We start from the raw sequence: 26,299 nt of genomic DNA, 5'->3' as shown, positions 1-26,299 counted from the left end.
GTCGGGCATTATTTGCGTCCAAGACTGACGTACTACGTGGGCTATTCCGCAAAGAGCGATAGCAGAACCACACATCACGGCGTTGCGCTAACGACGGGAGCTGTTGTTTCTGAGACATTGTGACTTTGGTGGAGAATCCATATGGACGCTGCTCCGACTTTGAGCACGACCTCGCACTCCGCTGATCACAACTTCGCCGCTGACTCCACCACCGCCGACCACGCCCCCTACCATGAGGCGCTAGGGCCTCCGCCGTCCAACTTGTCCGCGTCGGCAGCCACGAGTCCGCATCCCGTTCCACAGTCACAGGCGCAGTCAGCGGTGCAGGACACGGACACGCCCCGCCCTAACGAAGCGCTCAAGTCAATCGCGTCCGCGACGGCATCCATGAGCCTGTCCACTCCCGCCATCCACGCCGACCCCGCCGGCCCCTCCCAGCGCGCCATGGACTACGGCAATGGCAGCGACATGGACGTCGATATGGACGCCGATCCCTTTAACAAGCAAAAGTATGCTCGGCCGCCGTCCAGTTCCCGCCCGACGTCTCAATACCTGCCAGCCAGCGCCGCCGCGGGTGGAGATGCAAGCGCCCGTACTGCGCGTTACTCGCCCATGAATACCTCGCCGACATCGTACGTGTCCAGTCCGCCGCAACAGCAGCAGCAACAGCAGGCACCGCCCTCGCAGTACGCGTCGTATACACCCCAACAGCAGTCGGCAAGGCAGTCGCCCAGCCGTCAGAGCCAAAGCCAGAGCCAGTTCACCTCGCCCACACAGCAACGCTACTATGCTTCTCCGCCCGGCTCAGCGCGTGCACACACCTCACAGCTACCTCCCCTACAGTCAGGCTTGTCGCCAGGCTCATACTATCCGCAATCAGCGACGCAGCAGCTCAACGCCGTGTTTGGACACGATTCGGAGCCGCAGAAGCAGCAACAACCAGCGCAACAAAACCACCACCATCAGATGTCCGGAACGCCTGACTCGGTACCGCAATTCACCAAGGTCAATGGCATCAATGATCTCAACTCGCATATAAACTCGCAGCCTCCATTCCGAAGAGCAAACCCCGAGGGAGGCTTCATCAGCCCRCTGCAAGCTCTCACTACACATTTGCCGGCGACGTACCGCATTTGCAATCCTGGATTCCAATACGAGTCCTCCCGAAATCCTCGGCGTGTGCTGACCAAACCCAGCAAGGGCGTGAAGAACGATGGCTACGACAACGAAGACAGCGACTACATCCTCTATGTTAACGACATTCTCGGGTCGGAAGAAACTAACCACAAGAACCGATACCTGATCTTGGATGTGTTGGGGCAGGGAACGTTTGGACAGGTGGTAAAGTGTCAGAACCTGAAGACGCAAGAGGTGGTGGCAGTGAAGGTGATCAAGAACAAGACGGCATACTTTAATCAAAGTATGATGGAGGTCTCCGTGTTGGATTTGCTGAACGGGAGAATGGACAAGAACGACGATCACCACATCCTTCGGCTGAAGGACACTTTCATCCACAGGCAACATCTGTGTCTGGTGTTTGAGCTGCTCTCTGTGAATCTGTACGAGCTGATCAAACAGAACCAATTCCGAGGTTTGAGCACGACGCTGGTCCGTGTGTTCGCGCAACAGTTGCTCAACGGTCTTTGTCTGCTCAGCAAAGCAAAGCTGATTCATTGCGATTTGAAGCCGGAGAATATCCTACTTAAGAAGTGCGTATTTGGCATGTGCTGAGCTTTGAACTCTACTAACATTCCATAGTCTGGAGAGTCCGATCATCAAGGTGATCGATTTCGGTTCGGCTTGTGACGAGCGACAGACGGTCTACACCTATATTCAATCTCGATTCTATCGATCACCCGAAGTACTCATGGGCCTCCCATACTCTGCCGCAATCGATATGTGGTCGCTAGGCTGCATTGTTGTTGAGCTTTTCCTCGGTTTGCCATTGTTCCCGGGTTCTTCGGAATACAACCAGGTTTCAAGAATCACCGAGATGCTCGGGCTGCCTCCAACTTGGATGCTGGAGGTTGGCAAGCAATCGGGAGAGTTCTTTGAAAAGGCTCATGACGATTTCGGTAGGAGGACATACAGACTGAAGCCTATGGAACAGTATTCGCGTGAGCATGGCACGAAAGAGCAGCCAAGCAAGAAGTACTTTCAGCAAACGAGACTTCCTGATATAATCCGAGCGTACCCCATGCCGAGGAAGGGCATGAAGCCGGCTGAGATGGAGCGAGGTACGTTGGTGGAGTCCCCTTTATGTTTGCAAGTTGCTGACGATCGCACAGAGATGGCGAACCGTGAGGCATTCATTGACTTCGTCCACGGTCTTCTCAACATTAATCCTCTCGAGCGTTGGTCACCGCAGCAAGCCCGTACTCATCCATTCATCACGCAACAAAAGTTTACAGGGCCTTTCCAGCCGCAGATGAACCTCAAGACTACCAGTCGTTCACCGGCGCCCGGCGTTCAGCAACAACAACAAGCCGAAGCACTGTCAAAGCAACGCGCGCAGCAAGCTCAGGCGGCGCAAGTACAGCAGCAAGCGGCCAATGCTCAAGCCTATGCCCCTATGCCACCCAACATGCACATGAATTCTGGTTATGCAAGCAGCCCACACGCTGCTCAGCAGCAGCAGCAGCAGGCCATGTACCAGAACATGTACAGCCCGAGCCATCAAGGCGCGCCGCCACCATATCCTTCCAATGCACAGCCACCCGCAGCATATGGTCAGCAAATGCCCATGATCCAGCAACCTCCGACAGCTGCGATGCACCCATATGCCCAACAGCCGCAGCAAAATTTATATGCACAAGCTACCACACGAGGAGCTCGACAAAGAGCGACTACCATGGACGGCAACGGTGGCATTCCCGCATCTTTGCAGCGAGTCGTCAGCCATTTAGATCCGAATGCTCCGATCCGACTTCAGCCTAGTCCAGCCTACTATCCTCCTCCACAGGACGGCCAGGGATCTTCAGACGCTGGAAATATTGGGCAAAGGCGGCGTACCAGTCGCGCGAGCGGGCAAAGGCAGGGCGGAAACGGTGGCGGTCAGGACCGTAACTTTGTACGGATGCTGGAAGATCGGACTCTCGAGGAAGGCTGGAATGGAGGCAACGGAGGAAATGGCTGGCCGGGAGCTTGAGCGATTTGAGCGATGTCGTTGCTGATACGATTGGGAGAGAAATGGTTCAATGATGATTTGCTAATGATGGCGGGCCTATTCCTATCACCGGCGCATGGTCAAACGGCGCATAACATGGACGACTGCCGCTGGGGGTTGCTGCGCGGTCGACTAGCGTCAAGAGAGGTCCCGGCGCCCTCTTCCTTCGCCACGATCGCGCGGCAAAGGCACCTGCGACGATTCGCCCGAGGGCCATTCCAGTCGCTTCAAGGGAGACAATCGGAATAGCGGACGTCAAGGACTTGTCGCAGTCGCTCGCTGGCTCCGACCCGTGCTTGCTGCACAAGACGATTTGCTGCGAAGAGCTGTGGGCATATAACAAAATGGGTCATCATTCGCGGTGTTACGATAGTGGACATCATTTGGCTGAGAAGTTCAAACACATTTCAAATGTAAAGCCATCACATGCGCTCGATCTTGCTGCTCTTTCGATTTGTCCATTGCTATCAAATGTACATGTGTCTATCTATGCTGTTTCCGAAGGTATGCTCAATGGGGTWTCATATGGGAACGCCAAAACTCCATGCTGTTGTCAAACATTGCCCTGCGCTATGCTGCGCTGTYATGCTGCTCCGTTGATAATGCCAGCTCGAGTGGTGTTGGAAGCATCATGCTGCGATAAAGGACGCTGTCCCTGGCCTCACTTCGTCTGCGGGTTGGCCGCCGCAATTGGTACGACCACGGTCTGGGCACCAAGCACAGGCGTCGACACCTTTGTTGCAGCTCCACCAGCCAGAGTCTTCGTACCGACTGGATTCTTCGTTGTCCCCACAGGCGTGACAGTGACCGGCAGAATCTCCGTCTTCAGCTMTCTGTTCTTCTTGGGCTTTGGATCCGGTGCTACTCACAAATCAGCAAACAAAATCGATGGACAAGATTGATTGAACACTCACCCTTCTCATTCTCCTGCACATAGAATCTCCTCAGCAGCATGATGGCCTCCTCTCTGAAAAGCCCTCCATACACCGGATACGGCTGATCCACGCCATCATCCGAGTGAATATTCATCACCCCACCACAGCCTCCAAACCGATCGTTCAAGCATCCAAAGTACACGGCGCGGATTCCATACTGACGCAAGGCCGAGGCGCACATAATACATGGCTCGACTGTGACGTACAAGTCCGTCTCATGCAAAATCGACTGTGGGTGCTGTGCGACAATCTCTGCCAGAGCCACGAATTCGGCATGTCGGGTTCCCTGACAAGTCAAGTCAGTGATGGTTACCAAGCGATTATCGGATCCTCCGGGAAGCAAACATTGAGAGAGGCATTTGTGCCGTTGATTCCTCTTCCGATGACCTCGCCGTCGTGCACGAAAACGCAACCCACGGGCGTCTCATCCGACGCGAGCGCGAACTCGGCCATTTGGATGGCTTTGCGCATGAAGACTTCGTGGTACTCGCGATTGGGGACCGGACCGAACACCATCCTTGCGGTTGACTTTGACTTGACTAGAGCGCGTTATCGTTTTTTTGTCTTGTGCTGCCTGGATTTTAAAGTGTCAGTGTCGTTGTTGAGAGTCAAGAGCGAGGTGAAGTCGGAGGAAGACTTTGTTCTGTGAGCTCATTGGGCAGGCGTACAAATCCGCGAGGAAGGCGTGAGTCAAAGATTCAAGAACGAAGGTGCAAGTGAAGTCAAACCAATTCACGTGTGGAGAAAATCTTCATCAATCGATGCACTTAAATGCACTGTCTGATTTGACATAATATRCCCGCTACATCTGCCTGCTTGCTAGTTACGCTCTGCTTGCTAGCGTGGCCGACGTCCAAGATATCCTTTTAACTCCCTATGGCTCTGCATCAATGCAGAGAGAAAAAGCAATCAACCCAGCCGAGCTCCGTCGCTTTCCGCCATGTCCAGTCCTCAATGCCCGATACTCCATGTCAATCTTCCCAGATGGTCTACTCAAAACTCCGTCAGTGGTACACGCTGTCCGACTGATAATCACAAAAGACATTGCGGCAATTCGCCGTGCTTCAAAATCCCAAACAAGAAATATCGTCGTAATTCGGTCACAAATCAAAGGCCGTGTCTGGCATTCAGTGGTGCCACTATGATGGCTCTTCCCCACTCATCCATTGGCAGTGACAAGCGTTAGCCATTTGCGTATCACCTCTCTTTCGCTTTCGGGAGCTCCCAGTGTCTGAATCTCCATACGCTCCAAAGGATGGATCTTGCTCGTTTAGCTTGACGATCACAGGTCCATCGTTCTCAATCAATATGTTGGCGTGACCATTGTCAAGAATTTGAAACTGCTGGCAGTACGGCTGTGGGCTGTTGGGCAGCCTTCGTTCTTCGAGCTTTACCACGTATGGGAGGGACTCCCAAGGTCCTGGATCTTGGCGCCTGTGCATCGGCCCGTTGTCATATTCGTGGCGTGAGGCTTGCCATTTGTTGGCGCCAGCCCATTCTTGAAAGCCTTGAGCAGGTCCAGTGTATACGGCAGTGGTGGAGGAATCTGAGATGGTTGTGGTGATGACATCAGTCGGCGAAGGGGATGCGGAAGCAATTGGCCCAGGTGGCGGCGTTAGTGAAGGAGGCCCCGACGAAGTTTGCGATGAGGAGGAATCCGTTTGGGACGATGAGTCGGGGGAGGTGGGAGGAGGAGTCGAGTATGCGCTGCTACTGGTGGTGCTCATCGCAATTGGCTCGTTAATGTAAATGAATCCCTCCACGAAAGTATCGTTCCACACGCAGAACCACGGCTTGTCTCCCGGCGTAAGCACTTCCTTGCGATGTCTCCAAGCGGCAGGTATCACAAAGGGCGGAGGTGGATCTGCAACAGCATCTCGCTTCATACGCTTGGAATTGGTGAGATCGATGCTGTCTTCGGGCACGACCACGATCTTGTCGTAAAGGTCTTGGAAGTAGAATGCCAGGCCATTGGCCTTGTCATCATTGTCCGTGACTGTCAGAAAAGGAGAGAAGGTCGTTTGCATGTATGACAGCTGCGCACCAGCKCCAATCCCTTCGTCTTCTGAGTTGTAGAAGAGGCTAGCGCCGCTGCCTAGGCCATCGCCAAGGATGTCCTGCACGACAAGTCCCATTTTGGAATTGGGCGCAAGATCGCAGTCCCAAGCTGCACTGAGGCTAGCGTCGGCCAGACAGTCCGATTGAATCTCCTCAGCCGGGCCCAGATTTATGGCAAAAGTTCCCATGGGAGGTCCTCCAGATGTCGGAGAAGGCGTGAGACTAGCATCATATAGCAACGTCGTGGTGACGGTAGAATTTCTGAAAGGGGTCAGTAAGACGACGTGGATACGGAGTGATGAAAACTTACGGTGGAGCCCAGTCATCGTCATCTGCAAAAAACGAGCCGATTACGCCACCAAGTACGGCGGCAATGAAGGTAACGACACATAGTGTGAGCAGTATCCACCAGAATGGAACACCACAGAACCGTGTTTTTCGTTTCTCTTTCCACGTCTTCTCTTTCCATCTTTTCTCCTGCCAACTTTTCACGGCTGTTTCCTCACTCGAAGATGACACCATCCGAGCGAGACTGTGCGCGGTGGAATGTCTCGCCGGTGCCGATCCATCGGACATGGACTGAGGCCGGTCGGGTACAGCTGTCTGCGTGGGGAGCAGGGTTGTATGCATGAGTGCCATGCCAGGGTCTGTGCCAGCTACAGGCGCCCGACTATGTAGCGTGGGCGGTAGCAGAGGCATCTTCTCCGGGCCATCTTCCGGGTATCTGCTATATGGCGGCAACTGCTCTGTGTGTCCGGCACCGTCGACGATGCCTTGATCCTCCCCKTCTGGGCCTATTCGGCGAGTGTAGCTCTGACCGAGGCCCGTAAAGCCAACAGGTACAGGATTCGGTAGAATTTGGTCAGTGTCATCGAGATCATCGTCCAAGACTACCCCTTGAGGATACATGGCGTAGGGGTGTTGAGGCCGAGTTTGTGAGTATGATTGCCGTTGAGAGGGTTGTCGTGTCGTTGAAGCCGCTGTCGCTACGCTTGGAGATCTCGGTACGGTGCCTTGGGTGTACATGCCGTATGGATGACTCGGACCCGCCCCGAACCTGGGGCTCTCTGTCCGCGCATATACGTGTGACGACGCTGATGAGAGTGTCCGATGAGCAAAGTTCGTCTCGGGCTCAAATTCTAGGCTATGCGCTCGCTCTGTCGTCCCACCTGCATCCTCCGCGCTGGCAAAGGGGTTTGCATAGCTCCGTGACTTGCGCGTGGAATTCCTGTTGGACCCCGAGGACATTGCAGCATCGGAGATGCCTGTGGCATAGTGCGCAGATACGCTGCGGATAGGTGGCTCGTCCTCCTCGTTCTCGACCTCTTCGTTCTCTGACAGCGCTTCTTGGCGCCCTTCGTACTGTGAATCCGCGGCGCCCCCAGTCGGTCTGAAGCCGTCGGCGACAACATCCCACTCGTCCACCTCGAATTCGTCCCCAAATACATTCTCGCGCTCGCCACTGGGTGTCGCATCGCCGTCCAGCAGAGATCGTCGGTCCATTGTGCGTTTCGGTTTGCCCGTCGGGGGGCCGGGCACAGCCTCCTCGACTCAATCCTGTCCCAAAACAAAACAAAGCCGGCCTGTGTGTGCAGAAGTGGACGAAGAAATAGCACGGTGTCGAGTTTCAGAGTCGAGTGCAATAACTAGCGAGTGTAAAGGTGGTTGGTGGGTGGTGGTGGTGGTATGTAGACTCAGGGAAGTGGTCTGTTGGAAGGAGCGATGGACTCCTCTCCCGTCCTCATTAGGCTTGGACCCGGAGAACGACACCACCGGCTGGTCGGGGTTTCAATCATCGACCAAATTGGATCACACTGCATCTCATCACGTCTACCATCGTAATAACCAGCACAGAATACAATGTATTGGCATCTTGTGCACACCAAACGTCACAAACCATCACATTTGACCCTCTGGTTGACCGGCATTCCCTCGCTTGAAACATTTGCTCCAGAATCAGACCAATCATTGGCCGCTTCGTCCGCCAGGGCTGAGATWGTAACATGTACATACGTGTGGAAGCAGATGTAGACTTGAGAACATCTCGCTGACACTCACTTGGCAATTGAGGTACAATGTCTTGATATTTCATCTCCAACGTATTCGTCATTGCCATTTCTACGTTGCTGTTGCGACGCACCCTCTGTGCGCCATACCCTGTGCCTTCAAGAAGCCTAACCTCTCAAGGCATGATGAAAGTGTCCATGGATCACAATCATCGCAAGCTCTTGGTCGACACGTCTCAATGATGAGAGGGACTCACTCTCAATCGATCCTCTGTATGCCTTTCTAGCTGCTGCGGCTATGCATCTTCATCATGTCATTACTTCTTCACCTCGTATTCCCTCCGGAACATATCGTCGACATTGGTGAGGTAGTAAGTGTTTGGGAGAAGGGTGTCCACGCTACCCTTTGGCTGGTACTCCTTTTGAAGGTGTGCCTTCTCACGCAGGTTGCACATCTCATCGTAAACCTCAGGCGCGACAACGCGGCGAGCGTCTAGTCTGGCTTGCAGGTCAAGGTTCTTGCGGAGCTCCTCGGTGCTACCGCGGACCTTGAGTGAGAACAGCGAGGCGGCGAGACCAGATCCGTAGGAGAAGATTCCCACGCGCTTGCCCTGGAAGTCATCCGAAGACACGTTCGAGATGAGAGATACGAGGGATGCGTAGACGGACGCGCAGTACATGTTTCCGCACATGGTAGGAACCTGGATAGAAGGCTGCACGCGCTGGCCGAAGCGCTTCTTGGCCAGGCCCATAAAGGTCTTCTCCACGGTCTTGTCGGTGATGGAGGCCTCGTAAGACAGATCCTTCAGCTCGGCTGGGACCTCCTTGAACAGCTCGTTGGTTGGGTCGGCCAGGTAGTCGTTGTACAACAAACGAGCGTAGCTCTTGGAGACCAGCTTGCACGTGGGTGCGTGGAAGCACATGTAGTCAAAGCGATCGATGGGAGCCTCCTGCCCTGCGCTCACGCCGTTAGCGTGACCGTTCGCCTGGMTCTTGAGCGTCTTCTCGCGGCCGTTGTATGCCTCGTAGCACTTGTCTACCGCCTCGGTATAGCACTTGATCGAGTACTGGCCGTCAACGAGCGGGTACTCGCTGGTCAAGTCGGCCTTGTAAAAGTCGTACGCGTGCTTGACGAAGCTACCACGGAGACCTGGCTCGAATGCCAAAGGTGCATCTGGGCCAATCAACATGGCAACACAGCCGGCACCTCCGGTGGGTCTGGCATTGCCTTTCTTGTACAGAGCAATGTCACCAGCCACCACAATGGCGTTGCGGCCATCCCATGCTGACGACTCCATCCAGTTGAGAGTGTTGAAAAGGGCATTGGTGCCTCCGTAGCAAGCATTGACGGTGTCGACGCCTTCAATGTTGGTGTTTCCACTTGGCTCAAAAAGCTGCATGAGCACAGTCTTGACTGACTTTGACTTGTCGAGGAGGGTTTCGGTGCCGACTTCGAGTCTGCCGATCGACTTTGGGTCGATGTTGTATTTGCGGAGGAGCGTCGAGACGGTGGTGAGTGTGAGGGAGTAGATGTCTGAAGAGGGAGAAAATCAGTTCTCAATGCTGCACGCCGTCTGCATAGTCGACATTGCTCACCTTCGCGGTCGTCGCAGAAGCTCATTCTGGTCTGACCAAGGCCAATGGTGTATTTGCCCTGGCTAACGCCATCGAACTTCTCGAGTTCTGCCTGGTCGACACACTGCGATCAAAATATTTGTTAGCGGACCGGCCTCTTGCGGTGCTGAGCTCGTCAAAATTGTGTACCTGGCTGGGAAAATATAGCTCAATGGCCTTGATGCCAATGTTCTGAGGTCGTTCGGCCATCTTTGCTGGTGTGTCGTACGAAGGTCGCTTGAGGTTCAGGTGGTGTTTGTGTTGCTTGGGCGATTTGCGGTGAACAATGGTGGGGAGATGAAAGAAAGATTCTTGCGATTGTGCTGCCACAAAGATTTCTATCTAGCAGTTGACGATGATGTTTAGGTCAAAAGATGATCACGGCAAGAACGGTTGGACTATATACTAAAACTACTCAGATAGCCCAATTATGATCCGATGGTTGCTTCTCAAAATCTCAACTCCTTGTTGATGAAATCGAACGATAATTTACCCATGAGGCGCGAGCGCGAACCCTGAAATGAAACCCAGGCTAACCTTTCTGCGATAAGGGTCACACTCGCAGCGGCTGCGCCATTGCTCAAATTCTTGCTCTTCCTCAACGCAATTCGGCTTGATCACAGGCCTTTGCTCCATTCTTCGGCCATTTATCGAGGCTTGCGAGGCGCGAGGACTCCCTATTCTACTTCCGGCGATGTCAAGAGCATGTGACGAAGGCCTAGCTATCTTGGCTGCACTACCGCTTCTAGGAGATCATAACTGATCAATGAGACGCTTCGAGGCCTTTCAGTGAGATGTACACTGTGAAGACCGTCTAGCATCTGTGCAACTCTGTGAGTGGTTTTCACCTGGAGTAACTTGTGAGACGAGAGATGTTGAAGCCGGCGTCWAGAAGCCGACGTCTTGGTCAGTAGTACCTGGTAGTAACTCATACTAGAGGCTGGCGTCTTGGTCAGTATATGTACCTAGTAATTCATGCGTTGTCAATCTAGTAGACACATTTCAACCGATGCCTCTTGATATGTCTTCACAGTATACTCACCTTCAATACTCAAAGTGCGGATGACGCCCATCCCGGAGATTTTGTAAAGATGCCGCTCTCCGTGAACTGGACGGCTTCCATACGTGCAGTACTGCGCTGTGCTGCATAGTCGACTGATTGTGTTCACGAGATCGATTTTGGGGTTCCCTTCACACCAGGGTGCAGCCTCTTCACGTCTCGGAGAAAATCAACTAAAAGTAGACCGACGCTCTTGGCATGTTGCTCTTGAGTGGTTTGGTCAAAAGGACCTTCATAACTTGTCGCCCTCTATCTTAGGCTACCTACGCATACCACTTCCAGAAGGCCGGCCTTGTTCCACGCAAGGGCGGATCGATTCACTGAGATTGTTCTTGAACGTCACGAGCACAAGTTTGCGAAAAGACAATCCGTCAGAGCTCTGCGATTTCCATGGTCTGATCAGAAAACTACGTCAGGAATGGTGTGGAAAGCCGGTAAATATCTTCAAGGCTGGCTATGAGAACATTCATTGACTTTTATATCTAACAGACCGGTCCCTGTACTCCATGTATATGATTCATGAGTTTAAGCAATTCTGACGCCTTGTTCGTTAAATTTAAGCGTGGGCAACGAGGCCGATGACTGTGATGAATGTCAGTATGTGCTCATGCCAGTACATGACGGTTATGACTTACAGGCAATGATAGCAGCGAGGCTTGAGAGAGCGCTAGTCGAGGTAGCAGCATCACCGGTGTAAGAAGTGGACGTGGTGCTTGCAGGGGCACCGGCACCAGCGCTGTAACTAGGAGAAGTAGAGTTGCCGGATGCGCCAGTGCCTGCGCCAGAGCCGGTGCCAGAGGTACCGGTCATGACAGGAGCCATGGAGGACATGCTGCCGCTGGCCATGCTGCCGGCCTCGGTAGAGGTACCGTTAGAGGATGAGCCGTGGCCACCGGCACCTGCAGCAACCTCAGTGCTGGTGGATTCACTTGCAGAGGCGGTGGAAGAACGGGTAGCAGACTTGGTAGCAGACTTGGTAGCGGAGCTGGACGTCTTGGACTTCTTGCTGCATGACAGGTCGTATAGGGGGTCGGCGTTGATGTCGTTTGGAATGATGCCGAAAGATGGCGAGGGGGTGGTAGGCTCAGAGTCACGGAGGGTGTACCAGAAARTGTTGACCTCGCCGATCAGCTTGCACGCAACGGCTTTCCAGTATGTCTCGGCGTTGTCAGTAGAGGCCTCGGCATTGCCCGACTTGTCGCCAGACACTGGCCAGCCGGTCTCGGTGACCCAAACGGGCTTGCCCTTTGCGGCACCAACGGTGGCCTCGTAAGATGCATCGAAAAGCGACTCTCCGTTCTCGATGGGGTTGTCGAGAGTGGACTCGAAGTATGGGTATCCATCGAAACCGAGCCAGTCAACAGCCTCGATAACACCAACGTTGGAGGTGTTGGTCCAGTCGTTCCATGTGTCCACATGTCCGATGGGGAAGCCCCAGTTCTTGGCCTTGACCTGGTTGATGTACTCAACCAAGGTGTCAGGTCCAGCACCAATACCGGACTTGTTGATCACTCCGGTAGGGCTAATACGGTACAGATCCTCGGATCCGACCGAAAGACCGACGACAAGATCGGTGAATTTGCTTCCGTACATCGAAACAGCGTTCTCAATTGCCTGGATCTCATTCGTAACACCCTCTTGACCACCGGAGGCCCAGATTCCGAGCAGGAGCTTGGTGTTGGTAGCGATGGCAGCTGGAATGGCGGAGATGGGATCGTTGGCAGAACCGCCCTGGATGCTGGTGTACAGACGAGCAGAAGTCCATCCGGAGGTTCCAGCGAGGTTCTGAGCTTTCTGTGGAGCATTTGGTCAATACATGTTTGTTTGATAGACACCGCTCTTGACGTACCTTGAAATCAACCTCAAAGTCGTTCTGCTGCTTCGCAGCACCGGTAGTCAGGGTGGCTCCGTAATTGAATCCCTGAAGAGCGGCGGCATTAACGGAGGCGACGCCAGCGCCGGCAATGGCGGCGGCAGAGGAGAAACGCATTGTGGGTAGGTGAGGGTCGCACTTGAACGAATGTGTTAAGGAGATGAACGATATCTACAACAAAGAATGAAGTACAGGTCAAAGGATGTGAAGAGTGAGCGTGTAGTAAAGTTGGAGGAAAACAAGGAGAGAAGAACGACCTAACAAGTCAAGCAAGGGTACTAGCGCTTCCAAGGATGCAGGCACACGCGGCGGACGATGCATTATTGGACGACGTTTGCGGGGAACAGAGTTTTGGTCGCTGTTGAGAAACTGGTGCAGCGCTTGGTAGAGCTTGACACTGGCAGCTTACACGCGACAAGCTTGACAAGCCTCTTTGCTGCAAGAACGTGTTTCATCGAGCTGATGGAGGGTTGTACTTTTCCAGTCAGCGCAGGAAATTGGATGTTGTCTTCGCCAGCGTGATCAAGAATGAATACGATGTATTTTAAGAACAGTGGCGATGTCAACATTTGGACATGACGCATGCTCGTATAAGCGCTGATTGGATTAAAATTGCTTGACAAGAACGATATACCGGTACCTTGATATCTTATACTGTTTGTTATGCCTCCTATATAGCGTTGGTCGTTTGGCGGAGGTTGACTGGTTGAATAGTCTAAGTGTACTGAACGAGCACTTCAATTGATGTTAATATCAGTGTTTTGAAATCGTTCCCGATGGTACCAACGCTTGTCTTACTCCAAGACCGCCTGGTAAAAGAACTGTCCGCTACACCGTGTACTTGAATTGACCGCAACCTGCGAAACCGTTTCCTAACGTAATCCAATGCCGAGCACAGCGTTCTTTGGTGTGTAGCGACCAACGTCTGCGACGGCGTAAACATTGTTGGAGAGGAGTATGGAAGACATCGCATTATGCGATCGTCCAAGAGCGCGTCGACCTCCTCAGTATGACATGTCGATGTCTCTTCTAAGAAGCTCAAGCAGCTTGCTTAAATACACTGAAGCTGAGTTGTCGACAGACAAACATTCGTACAGCATCTCTCTGCATCGGGGATTCTTCAAACCCTCGGGCATCATGGTAATCGCGCGTCGACAGCGGATCCTCTCTCGCTCGCAGAATTGCGGCCGAAATGGGCCTTGGATCATCATCAAGCATAATTTCCGATACAGAGAGATGCTGTAGCTGGTCAAATGGTCTCCTCGCGGCATTCGACGAAAGGAGAAGCCAGCATCGTATTTAAAACTTCTGGTACGACATACTTCCGCCAAGTTCCGCAACCCTCGGCTGAGGGAACAATTGATAAAGTGTCTCTCTGCTCTGCATGTCAGACATACAAAGACTTTCAACATGCCTGTAAACCATGATGAACTGCCTCCGGGCGTGTTCTTTCGACTGGACATAGCGGACCCGAAAAAGCGCGTGGAAGTATGCAAAGCCCAATCTTTCGGTGACCATCGAGATATGCCGAGAACTGATGCGATTGCTGCACGCMAGGCATATATCGAGGAATACAACGCTGATCATCCTCAAATCGAGAAGAGCAAGCCTCCATCATTTGACTCTATAATCATGACCAACAATGTCCGTGTACATTCTGTATCAACCGGGCCCCCTTTGGTCGTTATATTAGTTCTGGATATCCGACCTGAGTTGTGCTCCCGAACAGGAAATCTGCACGGAGGGGGTAAGCCGTTGCTGGCGCGACCGAGAAGATCCGCAGTAGTACCATACAAATGCTCGAGTTTATGGCTGACAGTTCTTCTTCGCACAGCCGCAGCACTAATATTCGATATGACAACCTCCATGTCGGTTGCGCCTCTGGCGAAGGAGCCTCCGGGATGGCACTTCGGTGGAGTCTCTCGCAATCTCAACGTGAGTTACTTGCGTCCTGTGCCATGTGGTATAAAGGTGCACGTCGTATGCGAAGTTTCCAACCTAGGCAAAAACCTTGGTATGATCTCTCGGCCTGTTGTTCCAGCCCTTCCATGTTTACCATGCTGACAGAGATTCTCAGCGACCATTACTGCCAGAATGCAGACCGAAGATGGAAAGCTCCTTTGCATGGCTCAGCATGATAAGGTATGGGTCGATATTGCGGCCAGGACCAACAAAATGTAATGGCAAGAACCCCGTTTCGCCGTTCCCTTCACGCTGCCTTCCTTTCCGTATACTTCATGTCCAAGTATCACAGCATGAGGATCTTCTAATAGAATGTGAAACTTTCTTGTCCGCCATGGCTCAATGACATAAGTGCCTCAATCTGTCGTAAAGCTCACATTGCGATGCGGAGCGGATTTCACAACATCGAGGGGCACTTTCATCATACTTGCTAGCTTGGTCGTTCCGGGGGTCTCCGGTATGGAAGTGCACGATTTCGATGCTGTCGCTGTTGAGATGTTTTGCAGATGTCGTTGGTTTCGCATCCAAATGGAAGCTAGGAAAGTGCTACACGAAGAATCCTTCCCGAATTCCCGACGTCTGTGCGGACTGGGATTCTTCTCCACTTCGCTCATTTTCAACCCAAGTGAGAGGACAGGCAGACGCACGACGCGGCATCTCCAACGTCCAGCTCTAAATCACGGGAAATGGCTCGCAGTGTTTCTCGCCTTTTTCCTTGTGGCGGCAATGAATCACGACGAACCACTCCCGATGCCCAGCGCCAGCATTAGTAGCGCAACTTCCAGAGCTGAGTTGCAGGCCGCCAGCGAGGGTCACCTTTCAGCCCTTTACAACTATAAGCGCGCGATCAGCGCAGTGTTGAGTATGCAGGTCTTTCTCTTCATTCTGTTTCTCAAACGGCAGCGGGTCGTCCTGGCAGTATAACTACCGACAGCAGGTCAGCGGCCTTTGGCCTTGATCTTAAAGAATACCCCCATCTAGCTCGGCTAGAGAACCTACAGAGATCTTATCCAGCACTGAGGTCACTCCTGTCCAAGTTACACACTCATAGTGACAGGGATGAAGGAAAACGTTTAGTCGCGGAACGCTATGCATCGCTTGAGCATTGCGGACTACCAGGGCGATGCGCCGTTCTGACTTTTGAAGAGAATAAGGTCCAAGCTAGGATATTCAGCAACCGTGATGCATCGAGCACATTGAGGCTGGATTCTTTCCATTTCCATTCACCTGGGTTCTGCAGCACGGAATGCTACATTTTGTCGCGTCGGCCATGTGATGCTCTCGTACCTATCCCACAACCACATGAGCTCCCTCTTAAACGCCACCATAGCTCCCATAAGAGCAACAAACCTGTTGCCGCCGCTATCACCATGCACGGAACGCCCCGATCCTTATCGAAAAACTCCTCTCGGAGCCATTCGGCAAACTCCCGTTGAGCATTTTCCGCCGTCACTCATCGTCCATAGATTCGTCTTCATCAGCTTCTTCCTCTTCGTTATCATCATCGTCGTCATCGTCATCGTCGTCATCGTCGTCCTCCTCCAGCACAATCTTCCTCAATACAGTCTTGTCGAACAAATCGATCACAAACCGATACTGCGGAATCCTGTACTGGTGACTCGCCAGCAATATCATGACTTTCCTGAAAAGCATTGGTTGCTGGAAGCCCGGTACCCTTTTGTGCTTGAACGAGTTGAGCTCTCCAATCGCCTTGTTCGTGAGAACAGTGTTCCCCAACTTAGTGATGGAGTTCAGAACGGCCACATTGGTCGCATCGCTGTCCTCAATAGCGCCCGGACGACTTCGAATCATGGCCGCGTTAGGCTTGAAAGCAGCAGCAAAGGGCTGGAGGGAAAAGAGCTTGTCGAAGTCCAGTGGTAAAACATAGCCCAAGCTTTCGCCCATCACGTTGACAGTACCATCCCAGCCATGCTCTGCGAGAATCTCCTGGCCGTGCAAGCTGCGAGATATCAAGCCTAAAACGAACAATGCGGTCCCGCGCAGTGTCATGACTTGAGACGATTCGGCGATCTGAACGATGTATTTGACCACATCCGTGTGCTCAAGGAATGGCGCGCCAAGCTCCATAGACCCAACATTCCCTACTGCCCAGAGGCAGCCTTTTACCTTGAGAATGATCTCCGGGTCTTCATCTTCCATAGCAAAGTCCTGAATCGTTGCGGTAAATTCCTCGAAGTGGCCTTTAGCCTTCAGCAGCTCGCAGCCCTCGGCAGTGCGAGTGAGCTCACGATAAAAGTGCGGCGGTACATGACCGAAATCGGCAGGGCCCATCGTCTCCTCGAGAGCCGAAGACTGTGGCTTCTCCGGCAGGTCTGAGAGAGCCCGGGCTAGAGATGCTTCAACGACCGTGACGTAGCTGTCGTTGCGACCAAGGAACCAGTCATCCATCTCCCGGGTAATGTAGTCCAGTCCGTCAAGATAATGGTACCCAACTGATGTTGATAGGAAGCGTAGCAATAAAGGTGCACCAATCTCACCCAAATGATCGAGTGCAGGTCTACATTTAACGACGTACTCCAGCGAGTTGATATCGTTGCAGGCTTCCTCGAGAATCTTGATCGCCACCTCGCACACCTCAATCTCCGGGTCGTACAATTGGCTAACAAGTAGCTTGATCGCCCATGATGCCGCACATCCTCCCAGTACCGAAGGCTCAATGGGCTCAATGGCGTACTTTCGAAGGATTCTTGTTGCCATTGTACGCATGTGCTTTGATCCTGCAACCATGGCTTTGGATAGGATGATGCGAGGGTGGCTGTCGAGTGTGTAGTCAAGATGAGTCAATAGACACCTAATGAGATCGTCTCGGTGCTTCAGTTCCACGATGTGGTAGAACATGTTGATGATGTGCCACTTTTCCAGAATTTGTAGGCCTTTTGGGTCGCTACACATCACCCCGAGCATAGCAWAATAGCCGCCGACAAGAGTTTCCGTAAGGCGTTCGGGTGAGAACATCGGGTTTTTGGAAGTGATGCCGCTCGCAGAGTCCAGTTGAGCGAGGCACTCTGCAAGTTGCCGTACGGTCTTGTTGTTCATGAGATAGGTGGCACCTTCTCCTGTTTGCAAAAGCGTCTTTGCCAAAGTGCAAGCCATTTTGACGTAGCGCTGATTTGCTTTGGTATTCGAAGCATCTGAAAACCGGAATTGGAACGGTCTCAGAAACTTCAGCAGACGATGAACGAACTTGGACTTTTCCAGCGCCTCTGATAAGAGCTTGGGATTGGCAAGAGGCCCTTCGATGATTTCAAGAATGATTGTCCAATCCCACTTGATGTAGTTGACTGAATTGAGAACGCCGGTCTCGAGAATCTTTGCACGGAACAGCACCTCGTCCATGTTTGCATTGACCTGTGTTTTTGAGCCAGAACGGGCTCGAGAGGTATCTGCCTGCTCCTTTGCCTGCGAGTAGGAGCTGTTTGGGGGGTCTGAGCGCCACAATTTCAGGTTAACCTTATCCACCTGATACACTGTAGACAGAGCCCGATATCTCTCGTCGCTGTCAAACCTCAAGGACGCATCGAACAGTCCCGGCATGGTCTGCATTTGTGCGCTCCAGCAACTGGGAAGCAACTCGCTCGCCTTCTTCAGCACTTCTGCAATGACGAGACTTGTTCGCCGTCTAAGTGCATCAGTCGGAGAGTCTGTCTCGGCATGGAGAAGTGCCTCCATAAGGCCTTGTCTGAGCAGTACAGCCAACGCTACAGCGACGAAATGCTGCACTAGATTCCGCTTGTGGCTGTTGCTGTCTGAGCTCGCAGACTCACTGGTAGCCTCCTTTTCAATATTGAGTGTGGCAACACGCGCATACGTGGTCAGCCGGCGGCCACCGATGAAAGGCGTCGACCAAGAACGCTTTTCTAGCCGAAGTATGTCCATCAGCAAGTCCAGAGTCGCACTGCGAACTTTCAATTCGCCAATGTAGAGAGAAGATACCACAGAGCGCACTGGCAAGAAATCGTGCAGCGCAAGAGTCATGAGGCCCGACCAGCTCTTGAACATGCCCGCAATGACCCTTGAACTGGCCGCGAGTTTCTCGTCAATGGAATGTGAAGAGTGAGGCTCCGTGAAGGTAGCGAATGCTGAACTGAACTCGTACCCGGATCGGAGCATGCCTCTCTTAGCTGGGAGGTCCATCAAGTGCAGAAGCGGCCCGAGTAATGTCTCCGGCGCATGATAGACACCACTTCCCATGGCTTCGGCAAGAACTCCAATGCCACCAGCATTAATCACCAACTTCGGTTCTTTGAGAAGCAATTCTGCCAAAGTGAGAATTGCGATACTGCGAAGCTGATCATCCGAATGGTCTGCCACTGCGACTATGATGCGGGCAACCGCTGGATGAATTTCATGAGCGCCATCCTTGACATCGAGAAAAGCCCTGACGAATTTCAGAGCTTGCTCTCGCTCCACACGAGCCTTGCTCTCCTTTACCAGTGACAGTATGACCAGGTAATCGGTCTGAAGTGACCGAATGGTCTGGAGCGACTTGCGATCCGTGATTGCATATCGAATGACACGATATCCTGCAGCGACAACCYCTCGACTGTCACTGAGCAGCATCACTTGCATGCGAAGGCCAAAGATTGACCATGCGAGATCATATTTCAACGTCGGATGCCTTCGGAAGAGTTCGACCAGATCATTGGCCTGATTGACATAGTAATCCGGCTGCATGTCCGCCACCTCCAGTGCTTGCAATATCTCCGCAAGGATGTACGTGGGCGACTCCAACTCGGGATCCTGTTGCTCGGCTTCCTCATGTTGTGATTGAAGCTGATCGACCTTTGGCTGAAGTGGCGGCATTCGGAACAATTGGGACAACCTTCCCTTGGGACTTATCGGCTGCTCTTTGCTCCGTTGGATCTCAGCCTCCAAGTCCAGTCTCAGCTGGGCAATCTTCCGATTCGATGTATTGAGTTGGCTCTCGGCTGCCATACGCTGATCTCGCGACTTTTTGGCATTCTTGGAATTGAGTGCCTCCAAGAGGTTCTCCGTCCCTGCCTTCAGTCGTGTATGCTTCTCAATTTCCTGTCGATATTCGGCCTGTCGCAGCTCCGATGTGGCTGGATCATTCGCGCCATCCTCATTCCCTCCATAGCTATTGGCGCGCGTGAGGTCCAGTCTCGAGGTGAAAGACCTCAGTTCTGAAGTGAAGCTTCCTGGTGGCTGTGCTGATCGAGGGTACGACTGGATCGGCTTCGCGGTCATGAAGCTTGCTGCAGAAAGTGACCCGCCCTCCTTGGCGGAGCGCGAGGGCAGCGCAAGGGCATTACCGCTGCTGACTTGTTGTGCGGCCACGGGAGGGCCGTTTGCACGCGCTGTGGGCTGCGTCATCTAGGGCGTGCTCCGGCTCGCTGGCCGTCATCGGTACTGCTCCCTCTATCGTCGACGTCGAGATGCATGGATGGGCGGATATTGGATGTGCACCATCGTATGTGTGGGTTTGTTGACTATTATTCTGGCGACGTTAAAACGTGTCCCCTTGTTTGTGCCAATCGTGCACGGCGGCATGCGCTCAATGGCTGGGCTTGATTGCGGCAGCATAAGAGGGTCTAGATGATGTGAGGTTCGTAGGTTGCGATCTTGAGGCACCAAGGCACCAATTCGTTCTAGCAGCTCCTTCTCTTCCAACGGCCAACTCCGCCAGCTTGCGCGACCACATCTGTTGACGGTGTCCGCCGTTGCAACAGCCGTCGAATCCGATAAGAGCTTGGGAGCCCTCCTCATATATCAATCCAGTCAAGTCAAGTCGAACACGTCCTTCTCTTTGTCCGAAACCTCCTAACATCATATCTATTGCAACACCTTTACAATACATAGCTCCAGCTTCGACTTCCTCACCAGCATTCCCCCATCATGTCCCAATTAAGCTATGCCCGCTATGGGAAAGACAATGTCCGCCTCTACAAAGTTCACCGCAACGCCGACGGGACGCAGGATGTAACGGAAATGACAGTGTGCACCCTGCTCGAGGGCGACATTTCAGATTCCTGGACTCGTGCCGATAACGCCAACATCGTCGCCACGGACACGCAGAAGCAGACAGTCTACGTCAAGGCCAAGCAGCATCCTGTCAACCCTCCCGAGCTGTTCGCATCCATACTTGGATCGCACTTCATCGAGCAGTACTCGCACATCCACGTAGCACATGTAAGCTTGATTGTACACCGCTGGACACGCATGGAAGTGGACGGTCAGCCCCACCCGCATTCTTTCCTCCGAGACGGCGCGGAGACAAGGGTTGTGGAGGCTGTTGTCAGGCGAGGAAAGGGAATTAGCATTCGCAGCGGGATAAAGGGACTTCTGGTCCTCAAGAGCACTGGCAGCCAATTCCACAGTTTCCACCGAGATGAGTTTACTCGCCTGCCGGAAGTCTGGGATCGTATCCTCAGCACGGAAGTTGAGGCAGGCTGGAATTGGCAGCAGTTCGCAGATGTTGCGGAGGTGGAAAAGGAGCAGGGCAAGTTCGATGCAGCATGGAAAGATGCACGGAAGATCACCCTCGAGACCTTTGCCAAGCAGGACTCTCCGAGTGTGCAGAACACAATGTACTTGATGGGCGAGCAGATTCTTGAAGCGGCGCCTAGTGTTGAAACCGTGGAGTATARCTTGCCTAACAAGCACTACTTCGAAGTCGGTGAGTGCTCCCACGATATCGTGATCTTTGGAATCGCCGCTAACAGCCATATTCAGACCTCAGCTGGTACAAGGGGTTGAAGAACACTGGAGCAGATGCCGAAGTGTATGCTCCTCAGACCGACCCGAACGGCCTTATTCAGTGTACCATTGCGAGAAAGGGTGTTATTCCAAAGCTATGACCTTGGTTGGTGATATTGTGCTGATAGCTTAGCTCGGTGTTGGTCGGTTTTTTGACCTTTCTTGAACGTCTCGGATATAGCATACAATCTCCCTGATGGAGCACAGAACAGAGATACCCAAATTCGAATCCCTCGTGATGCTTCTCCTGTTGTATCCTGTACAAAGTCCCACAATTCACTTGAACGCCGCGCTTTCTCCGTGTACAAAAGTCGATCACTGTGGTGCTTTGGCTGCCTCTGCCGTGGATGTTGCGGCCGATGCACTCTCTGCTTGGAGTGTCTTCTGCACCTCCGGCAGTTGCCCTATTCTCCCTGCTGGCGTTTGCAGCAGGTTTTGCTTGTATGGATGTGCAAGTCCTTCGAAGCCTGTTGTGGATTGCACAATTAGTATCTTGAGCAAAGACGGGCCAGGGTTGTGTGTACTCACACTTCAGCCTCGCCATTCTCTCGTCTCTTAGCCTATTTTTCGGTAGCATACCCCGAACGCTTCTCCTCAAAACCTCGCCTCCTCCCCATTTGGCCATCATCTTGTCCATTGTGATCTCCTTCAAACTACCCGGCCGTGTCGTGTGGGAGTAGTACTTCTTTTGGAAACGCTTCTTTCCAGTGGTGTGTAGATCGTGGCAGCCTACTGCTACAACATAGTCGCCGCAGTCTGTTGAAGGGTCATAGATTGGCTTGTGCTTGCCCATGAGGCACATTGCGATTGATGATGCGAGACGACCGAGAGGGCGAGGATCGGAGCCAACGTCGAGGAGATGCCATGAGCGGGAATACGCAAGGCGCGTCTGTGTGAGTGAGTTAGAGTACTGAGTAGGTTGGATCGTGGGAGTCTTAAGAGATATGCCGTACCTGGCCCACGTATTGAGACATCTTGAGATTCTGGGAGGGGCTATCGGTCGTTACACGGTCGAAGCTGGGGAGATCCAAGGCGGCGTGCTCAATGGTTGTCGACGTCGTCGAGCGGAGGTCGGAGGTGAGGCCGCAAAGTTCCCACCCCGAAGTCTTGCCGCCTAGGCCCAGTGCTCAACTTCACCTGCAGTCGTCGCTCCTTCACCTCATCCCAGACATTTCCTCTCCAATTGGGCAGTCGGTGCAGTGCATGTGACAAAAGCATCTCGATCATAGAAATCAAGCACAGCGTGTTCCCATGACTCTCAACATCGATTCATCATGGAGATCAAGCACAGCACATTCCCATCACTTCCAACATMGAGTGAAAATGCACCGATCGTGAGGGCGCACCCATTTACATCGACTTGGATTGTGCCTTCAGAAAGACCGGGTGTTTTACTCAACGTGGACTGCGGTGGACGAGGACCATTGCATGCATCGAAAGTTCGCTTTTGCAGAGTGACATTCAATCACCCATTGTAATCTCATCCTAGAGCCTCGTCAAGTCTCTCGTGTATCCCCTCGTGCGAGGCGTAACTTTGACTGATGGGAATGTTCACCATCATCACGATGTGCCGGGTAGCACAGTGTTCATTCATCATGCGACGCGTTACGCCCGACATGCTCCAAGACCGCAACCAGACCAATTCGACGCAAACAATCAGTCAGCGTGCTTACTACCGCTGGATGCCTTTTCTTGGGGTCCATCGCTTCCAACACACATCAACTGCTCAAACGAAGATAAAGCCAGTTACGAACAGCCGTCTGTATCGATATGAGAAGGACGTAACCATAATAAAAGTCTACATACCTGCTGTTGGCAACATTACCACTACCCCAACCCTAACCCTCTCTATTTTTTCTTCCAAAGTTGAGGCCTCGCTGATGGCCAACCACGAGAGAAGCACACAATTACAACACGGCATATCAAGCCTGTGACAAAGCCGGCGATTGGAAAAAGCTTCCGTGCATCAGCAACGCACTAAAGTAGCTTCCACGTCCTTGCCTTTCGTCCTTGTCCGCCCTTTTGCAAACTGATACCACGCTCTTCGTGCATGTCTCTCCGATCCACGTCCATACATCATCGCAGCGGAGACGACAAGAGCCGAGCGGAGCAGAAGACGCCTAAAATACCTAGTGCTCCAATAATCTAATAACACAGTGCCGAGAGGATTGCTCGAGGCTCGGGCRAACGCCGGGGAGCTTTCCAAAGCTATAAATTTGCAAAGGAAGACCGCTGCTCAAACATCCAGCTTGGTCTGGTCAGCCCCGTATGTTGCCCACTTCTGTCACCACCCAACACCTGCTAACGGCTATATCAGTATGGCACAGTGGTAATGCGTGTCACTCGTACTCTAACGAGTGCTATGACAAGATCCCCTGTTCAATTCAGGGTGGGGGCAGTGTCTTTTTGCCAATTCTATCACCTGGGAATGACAGTGCTTAATCACAGCTTCAATTTAAGCTATTACTCAAGAGGATACGTCAAGTTTTGGGCGAGATACAGTGTATTAAAGCTAAGATTCTACTTTTGACCTTGTCGGCGCCTTTTTGCCACATGTGTCCATCTTTTGCGACAATTCCGTACGCAGGTCTTCACGCCCTTGATCTCAGCTTTCATTTGAGCCACAAATCAAGAGAATCGGTCTTGTGCTGAGCGAGATATGGCCTGCCGAAGACCATGCACCTTTTCAGAATTCGGGAGTGCCAAGGCGCTGGTCATGAGTATGTCTTTTGCGACGGGTACGGAGTCTATATTCTTAGCTCGAGCGGTACAGCTCTCCTGTTGGTTGGCTACAACCACATGAGTGGCAGAAATAATGAATCCCATACTTGGACTCATGCAACATGGATAATTCTAGGGCACATCGAATGGACAGACACCAGCTTTCACACGACCCCCAATTCCGCTAGAGATCAACACTTCCTCGCACGACAAAGTGGATGAAACATATGCATTCAACATCAACTGCATATCTCATGAAATAGATATAGACATGTCTAACCATAACTTCATACAAAATGTCCGCATAACCCGACACTGCTATCGTGGCGTGGTTCCATTTCCTGCAGCCTCACTTTCAGCAGCAGTCGGCGGGTCAGCAACCTCCTGCACCTGACCATCCGCACCCGTCCGTCTAGTTCTCACACGGAATGCATTCCTTAATCTCCTCCGCATACTGCTCTCTTCCTMCACAGAAGTCACAGCATCGCCACCTTCAGCTCTCGCTGCCCGCTGCTGTTCAGCATACTGTCGGATAGCAGCAACCCGTTGCTCACGGGTCATGCGCTCCGGGCGCCCAATACCAGTCAATCCAATCATCAAGCTTCGACGAAAGCTTGATCTTTGGTGTTCAGTGTTGAGTGGTGGAGACATGGCATCGCCCTCGCGAGGAATTGGGTTGCCAGCCGCATCCAACTCCTCTTCTGGACCTTGCGGTCGGAGGTCAATTCTACACAAAGGACATGTGCCTGACACATTAAGCAGCCATGGATCTATACAAGCTGGGTGGTAGCGGTGGTCGCAAGGCAGGACGCGGAGATCCTCTCCAACAGCAAAGTCCTCAGTACAAATACTGCATCCTAAGCTGTTTTCTTCTGGAGTGGAGTTTGAGGTCTCTGTAGCGGCAGCGATACCACCAGGTGCGACTGGGGTAGTTTGGGATTCGCGTGTTGCAGTTTGCGTTGCCTCCTGACCAGCGACCATTTCCACTGGTCCGTGTTCCGCCAGCTCCACATCCGCAGGCTTGTTCCGTCCTTCCTCTTGGGATTCGCCGTGGCGCACAATAGGCAATGTCTCAAGCATAGCTCTCGCCAACCCACGAGCACGACTTTGACGAGGTCTTCCAACAATGTTCCGAGGTCCATATCGTTCCGGATGTCGGTGGGCACGAACAGCACCCGTGATGATGATTACCAAGAAGAGCGCCGTGATGATTCCAGTGATTGAGTACAAGCTGTGGGATGGTTAGGATGATGAGATTACAACGGATCGTGTGATGAGACTCACATGATCATGGCAACGGCAGTGCTTGGCGAAGGTCCCCAAGAAGTCGAACCCGATTGACCTGACCCATTTCCTGAGTTCGCGTTGCTGGTCTCAGTTGAGCCAGCATTCGCTACGAAATCGGCTCGAGCAATCAAAGCATCGGCATTGTTCACCTGAGCGTCCTTGATCATCTTCTTACTGTCCTCGCTGCTCTTCATGGTGTATATCTGGTCGTATGTGGTCGAAGGTCCGGATAGACTGCAAGAGTCGGCTTCTGTCGAGTATAGGATAATGGCTACTGGCATCCGAATCAGGGCAGATTGAAATGTTGAAGAGGGTTGAAGGTTGCCGGTCCAAGGATCGCATTGCAACACAACAATGTCAGTACTCTTGATGCCGAGTTCTGTGTCGGGTGAACCGATTGTAATGTTTCCACGTAATCCGCCGTCCTTGATGCGTGTCAGTATGACCAGCTCACGTGCCTATCCATCCGCATCACATTGTCCATACCGGTATTGAAGTGCCATTCTTCAGCGGGCTAAGAGGGTACTGCGACACGACCTTGTTGCCATGAAGGATTCCGACCTCTGTGCCATTCCTGTCGCTGTTTGTCACGGTCGTGTTGGCTCGTGCAATCTCCTGCGCATGCACGACACGTAGCATGCCCAGCAGACATGCCGCCCAAATGCTCCTCGCCATGTTGGCTCTCGGTGGTGGAGAAGATGGATGGTGGTATGTGCCGTGTTGTGGCGGACGACGCGGATGTTCCAGACGTTGCGAAATCACAAAGCGTTGCACGACGGACAAAGATTGGATGCTTCTATACACGGGCACGCCTCATGGAGGAGGCGAACCAAGACTTGCGAAGAGGTCCAAGAGATGCGCAGCAGTCAAGTGCCACCC

General features: G+C 52.7%; 11 protein-coding genes and 1 non-coding gene; 4 read left to right on the top strand and 8 right to left on the bottom strand.

The window, feature by feature from the left end:
* Positions 1-141: 141 nt before the first annotated feature.
* On the top strand, positions 142-3,148 carry RCC_01633 (related to serine/threonine-protein kinase minibrain; the record flags this gene model as incomplete). XM_023766927.1 has 3 exons in its annotated part: positions 142-1,709; positions 1,759-2,237; positions 2,289-3,148. 3 exons carry the CDS (start codon positions 142-144, stop codon positions 3,146-3,148), a joined length of 2,907 nt encoding a protein of 968 aa, XP_023622695.1.
* Positions 3,149-3,827: 679 nt separating this feature from the next.
* Positions 3,828-4,617, bottom strand: RCC_01632 (related to cytosine/adenosine deaminases; the record flags this gene model as incomplete). XM_023766926.1 has 3 exons in its annotated part: positions 3,828-4,027; positions 4,081-4,387; positions 4,447-4,617. The coding sequence occupies 3 exons, from the start codon at positions 4,615-4,617 to the stop codon at positions 3,828-3,830; spliced, it is 678 nt and encodes a 225-aa protein (XP_023622694.1).
* Positions 4,618-5,240: 623 nt separating this feature from the next.
* Positions 5,241-7,662, bottom strand: RCC_01631 (uncharacterized protein; the record flags this gene model as incomplete). XM_023766925.1 has 2 exons in its annotated part: positions 5,241-6,420; positions 6,470-7,662. 2 exons carry the CDS (start codon positions 7,660-7,662, stop codon positions 5,241-5,243), a joined length of 2,373 nt encoding a protein of 790 aa, XP_023622693.1.
* Positions 7,663-8,482: 820 nt separating this feature from the next.
* RCC_01630 (probable hydroxymethylglutaryl-CoA synthase) lies at positions 8,483-9,989 on the bottom strand (the record flags this gene model as incomplete). XM_023766924.1 has 3 exons in its annotated part: positions 8,483-9,699; positions 9,762-9,864; positions 9,930-9,989. 3 exons carry the CDS (start codon positions 9,987-9,989, stop codon positions 8,483-8,485), a joined length of 1,380 nt encoding a protein of 459 aa, XP_023622692.1.
* Positions 9,990-10,501: 512 nt separating this feature from the next.
* Positions 10,502-10,852, bottom strand: RCC_01629 (uncharacterized protein; the record flags this gene model as incomplete). XM_023766923.1 has 2 exons in its annotated part: positions 10,502-10,719; positions 10,822-10,852. 2 exons carry the CDS (start codon positions 10,850-10,852, stop codon positions 10,502-10,504), a joined length of 249 nt encoding a protein of 82 aa, XP_023622691.1.
* Positions 10,853-11,395: 543 nt separating this feature from the next.
* RCC_01628 (related to glucan 1,3-beta-glucosidase) lies at positions 11,396-12,829 on the bottom strand (the record flags this gene model as incomplete). XM_023766922.1 has 3 exons in its annotated part: positions 11,396-11,421; positions 11,475-12,633; positions 12,689-12,829. 3 exons carry the CDS (start codon positions 12,827-12,829, stop codon positions 11,396-11,398), a joined length of 1,326 nt encoding a protein of 441 aa, XP_023622690.1.
* Positions 12,830-14,122: 1,293 nt separating this feature from the next.
* RCC_01627 (uncharacterized protein) lies at positions 14,123-14,893 on the top strand (the record flags this gene model as incomplete). XM_023766921.1 has 4 exons in its annotated part: positions 14,123-14,200; positions 14,270-14,459; positions 14,547-14,726; positions 14,790-14,893. The coding sequence occupies 4 exons, from the start codon at positions 14,123-14,125 to the stop codon at positions 14,891-14,893; spliced, it is 552 nt and encodes a 183-aa protein (XP_023622689.1).
* Positions 14,894-16,123: 1,230 nt separating this feature from the next.
* Positions 16,124-20,029, bottom strand: RCC_01626 (related to cytosolic regulator Pianissimo; the record flags this gene model as incomplete). The annotated part of the gene is made up of 1 exon (XM_023766920.1): positions 16,124-20,029. The coding sequence occupies one exon, from the start codon at positions 20,027-20,029 to the stop codon at positions 16,124-16,126; it is 3,906 nt and encodes a 1,301-aa protein (XP_023622688.1).
* Positions 20,030-20,551: 522 nt separating this feature from the next.
* Positions 20,552-21,513, top strand: RCC_01625 (probable urate oxidase (uricase); the record flags this gene model as incomplete). XM_023766919.1 has 2 exons in its annotated part: positions 20,552-21,332; positions 21,389-21,513. 2 exons carry the CDS (start codon positions 20,552-20,554, stop codon positions 21,511-21,513), a joined length of 906 nt encoding a protein of 301 aa, XP_023622687.1.
* Positions 21,514-21,727: 214 nt separating this feature from the next.
* Positions 21,728-22,386, bottom strand: RCC_01624 (probable 50S ribosomal protein L13; the record flags this gene model as incomplete). XM_023766918.1 has 3 exons in its annotated part: positions 21,728-21,879; positions 21,941-22,301; positions 22,366-22,386. The coding sequence occupies 3 exons, from the start codon at positions 22,384-22,386 to the stop codon at positions 21,728-21,730; spliced, it is 534 nt and encodes a 177-aa protein (XP_023622686.1).
* Positions 22,387-23,724: 1,338 nt separating this feature from the next.
* On the top strand, positions 23,725-23,810 carry tRNA. One transcript is given in 2 exon segments: positions 23,725-23,760; positions 23,775-23,810. It is a non-coding gene; the product is annotated as a tRNA-Thr (tRNA).
* A 641-nt stretch (positions 23,811-24,451) lies between these two features.
* Positions 24,452-26,095, bottom strand: RCC_01623 (uncharacterized protein; the record flags this gene model as incomplete). XM_023766917.1 has 3 exons in its annotated part: positions 24,452-25,364; positions 25,418-25,845; positions 25,907-26,095. The coding sequence occupies 3 exons, from the start codon at positions 26,093-26,095 to the stop codon at positions 24,452-24,454; spliced, it is 1,530 nt and encodes a 509-aa protein (XP_023622685.1).
* Positions 26,096-26,299: the final 204 nt, after the last annotated feature.

The sequence above is a fragment of the Ramularia collo-cygni genome (assembly GCF_900074925.1).
Source record: "Ramularia collo-cygni strain URUG2 genome assembly, contig: RCC_scaffold02, whole genome shotgun sequence".
In the NCBI taxonomy this organism is placed as follows: Eukaryota; Fungi; Ascomycota; class Dothideomycetes; order Mycosphaerellales; family Mycosphaerellaceae; genus Ramularia; species Ramularia collo-cygni.
The sequence above is the reverse complement of the archived record's forward strand: the minus strand, read 5'-3'. Positions and strand labels throughout refer to the sequence as shown.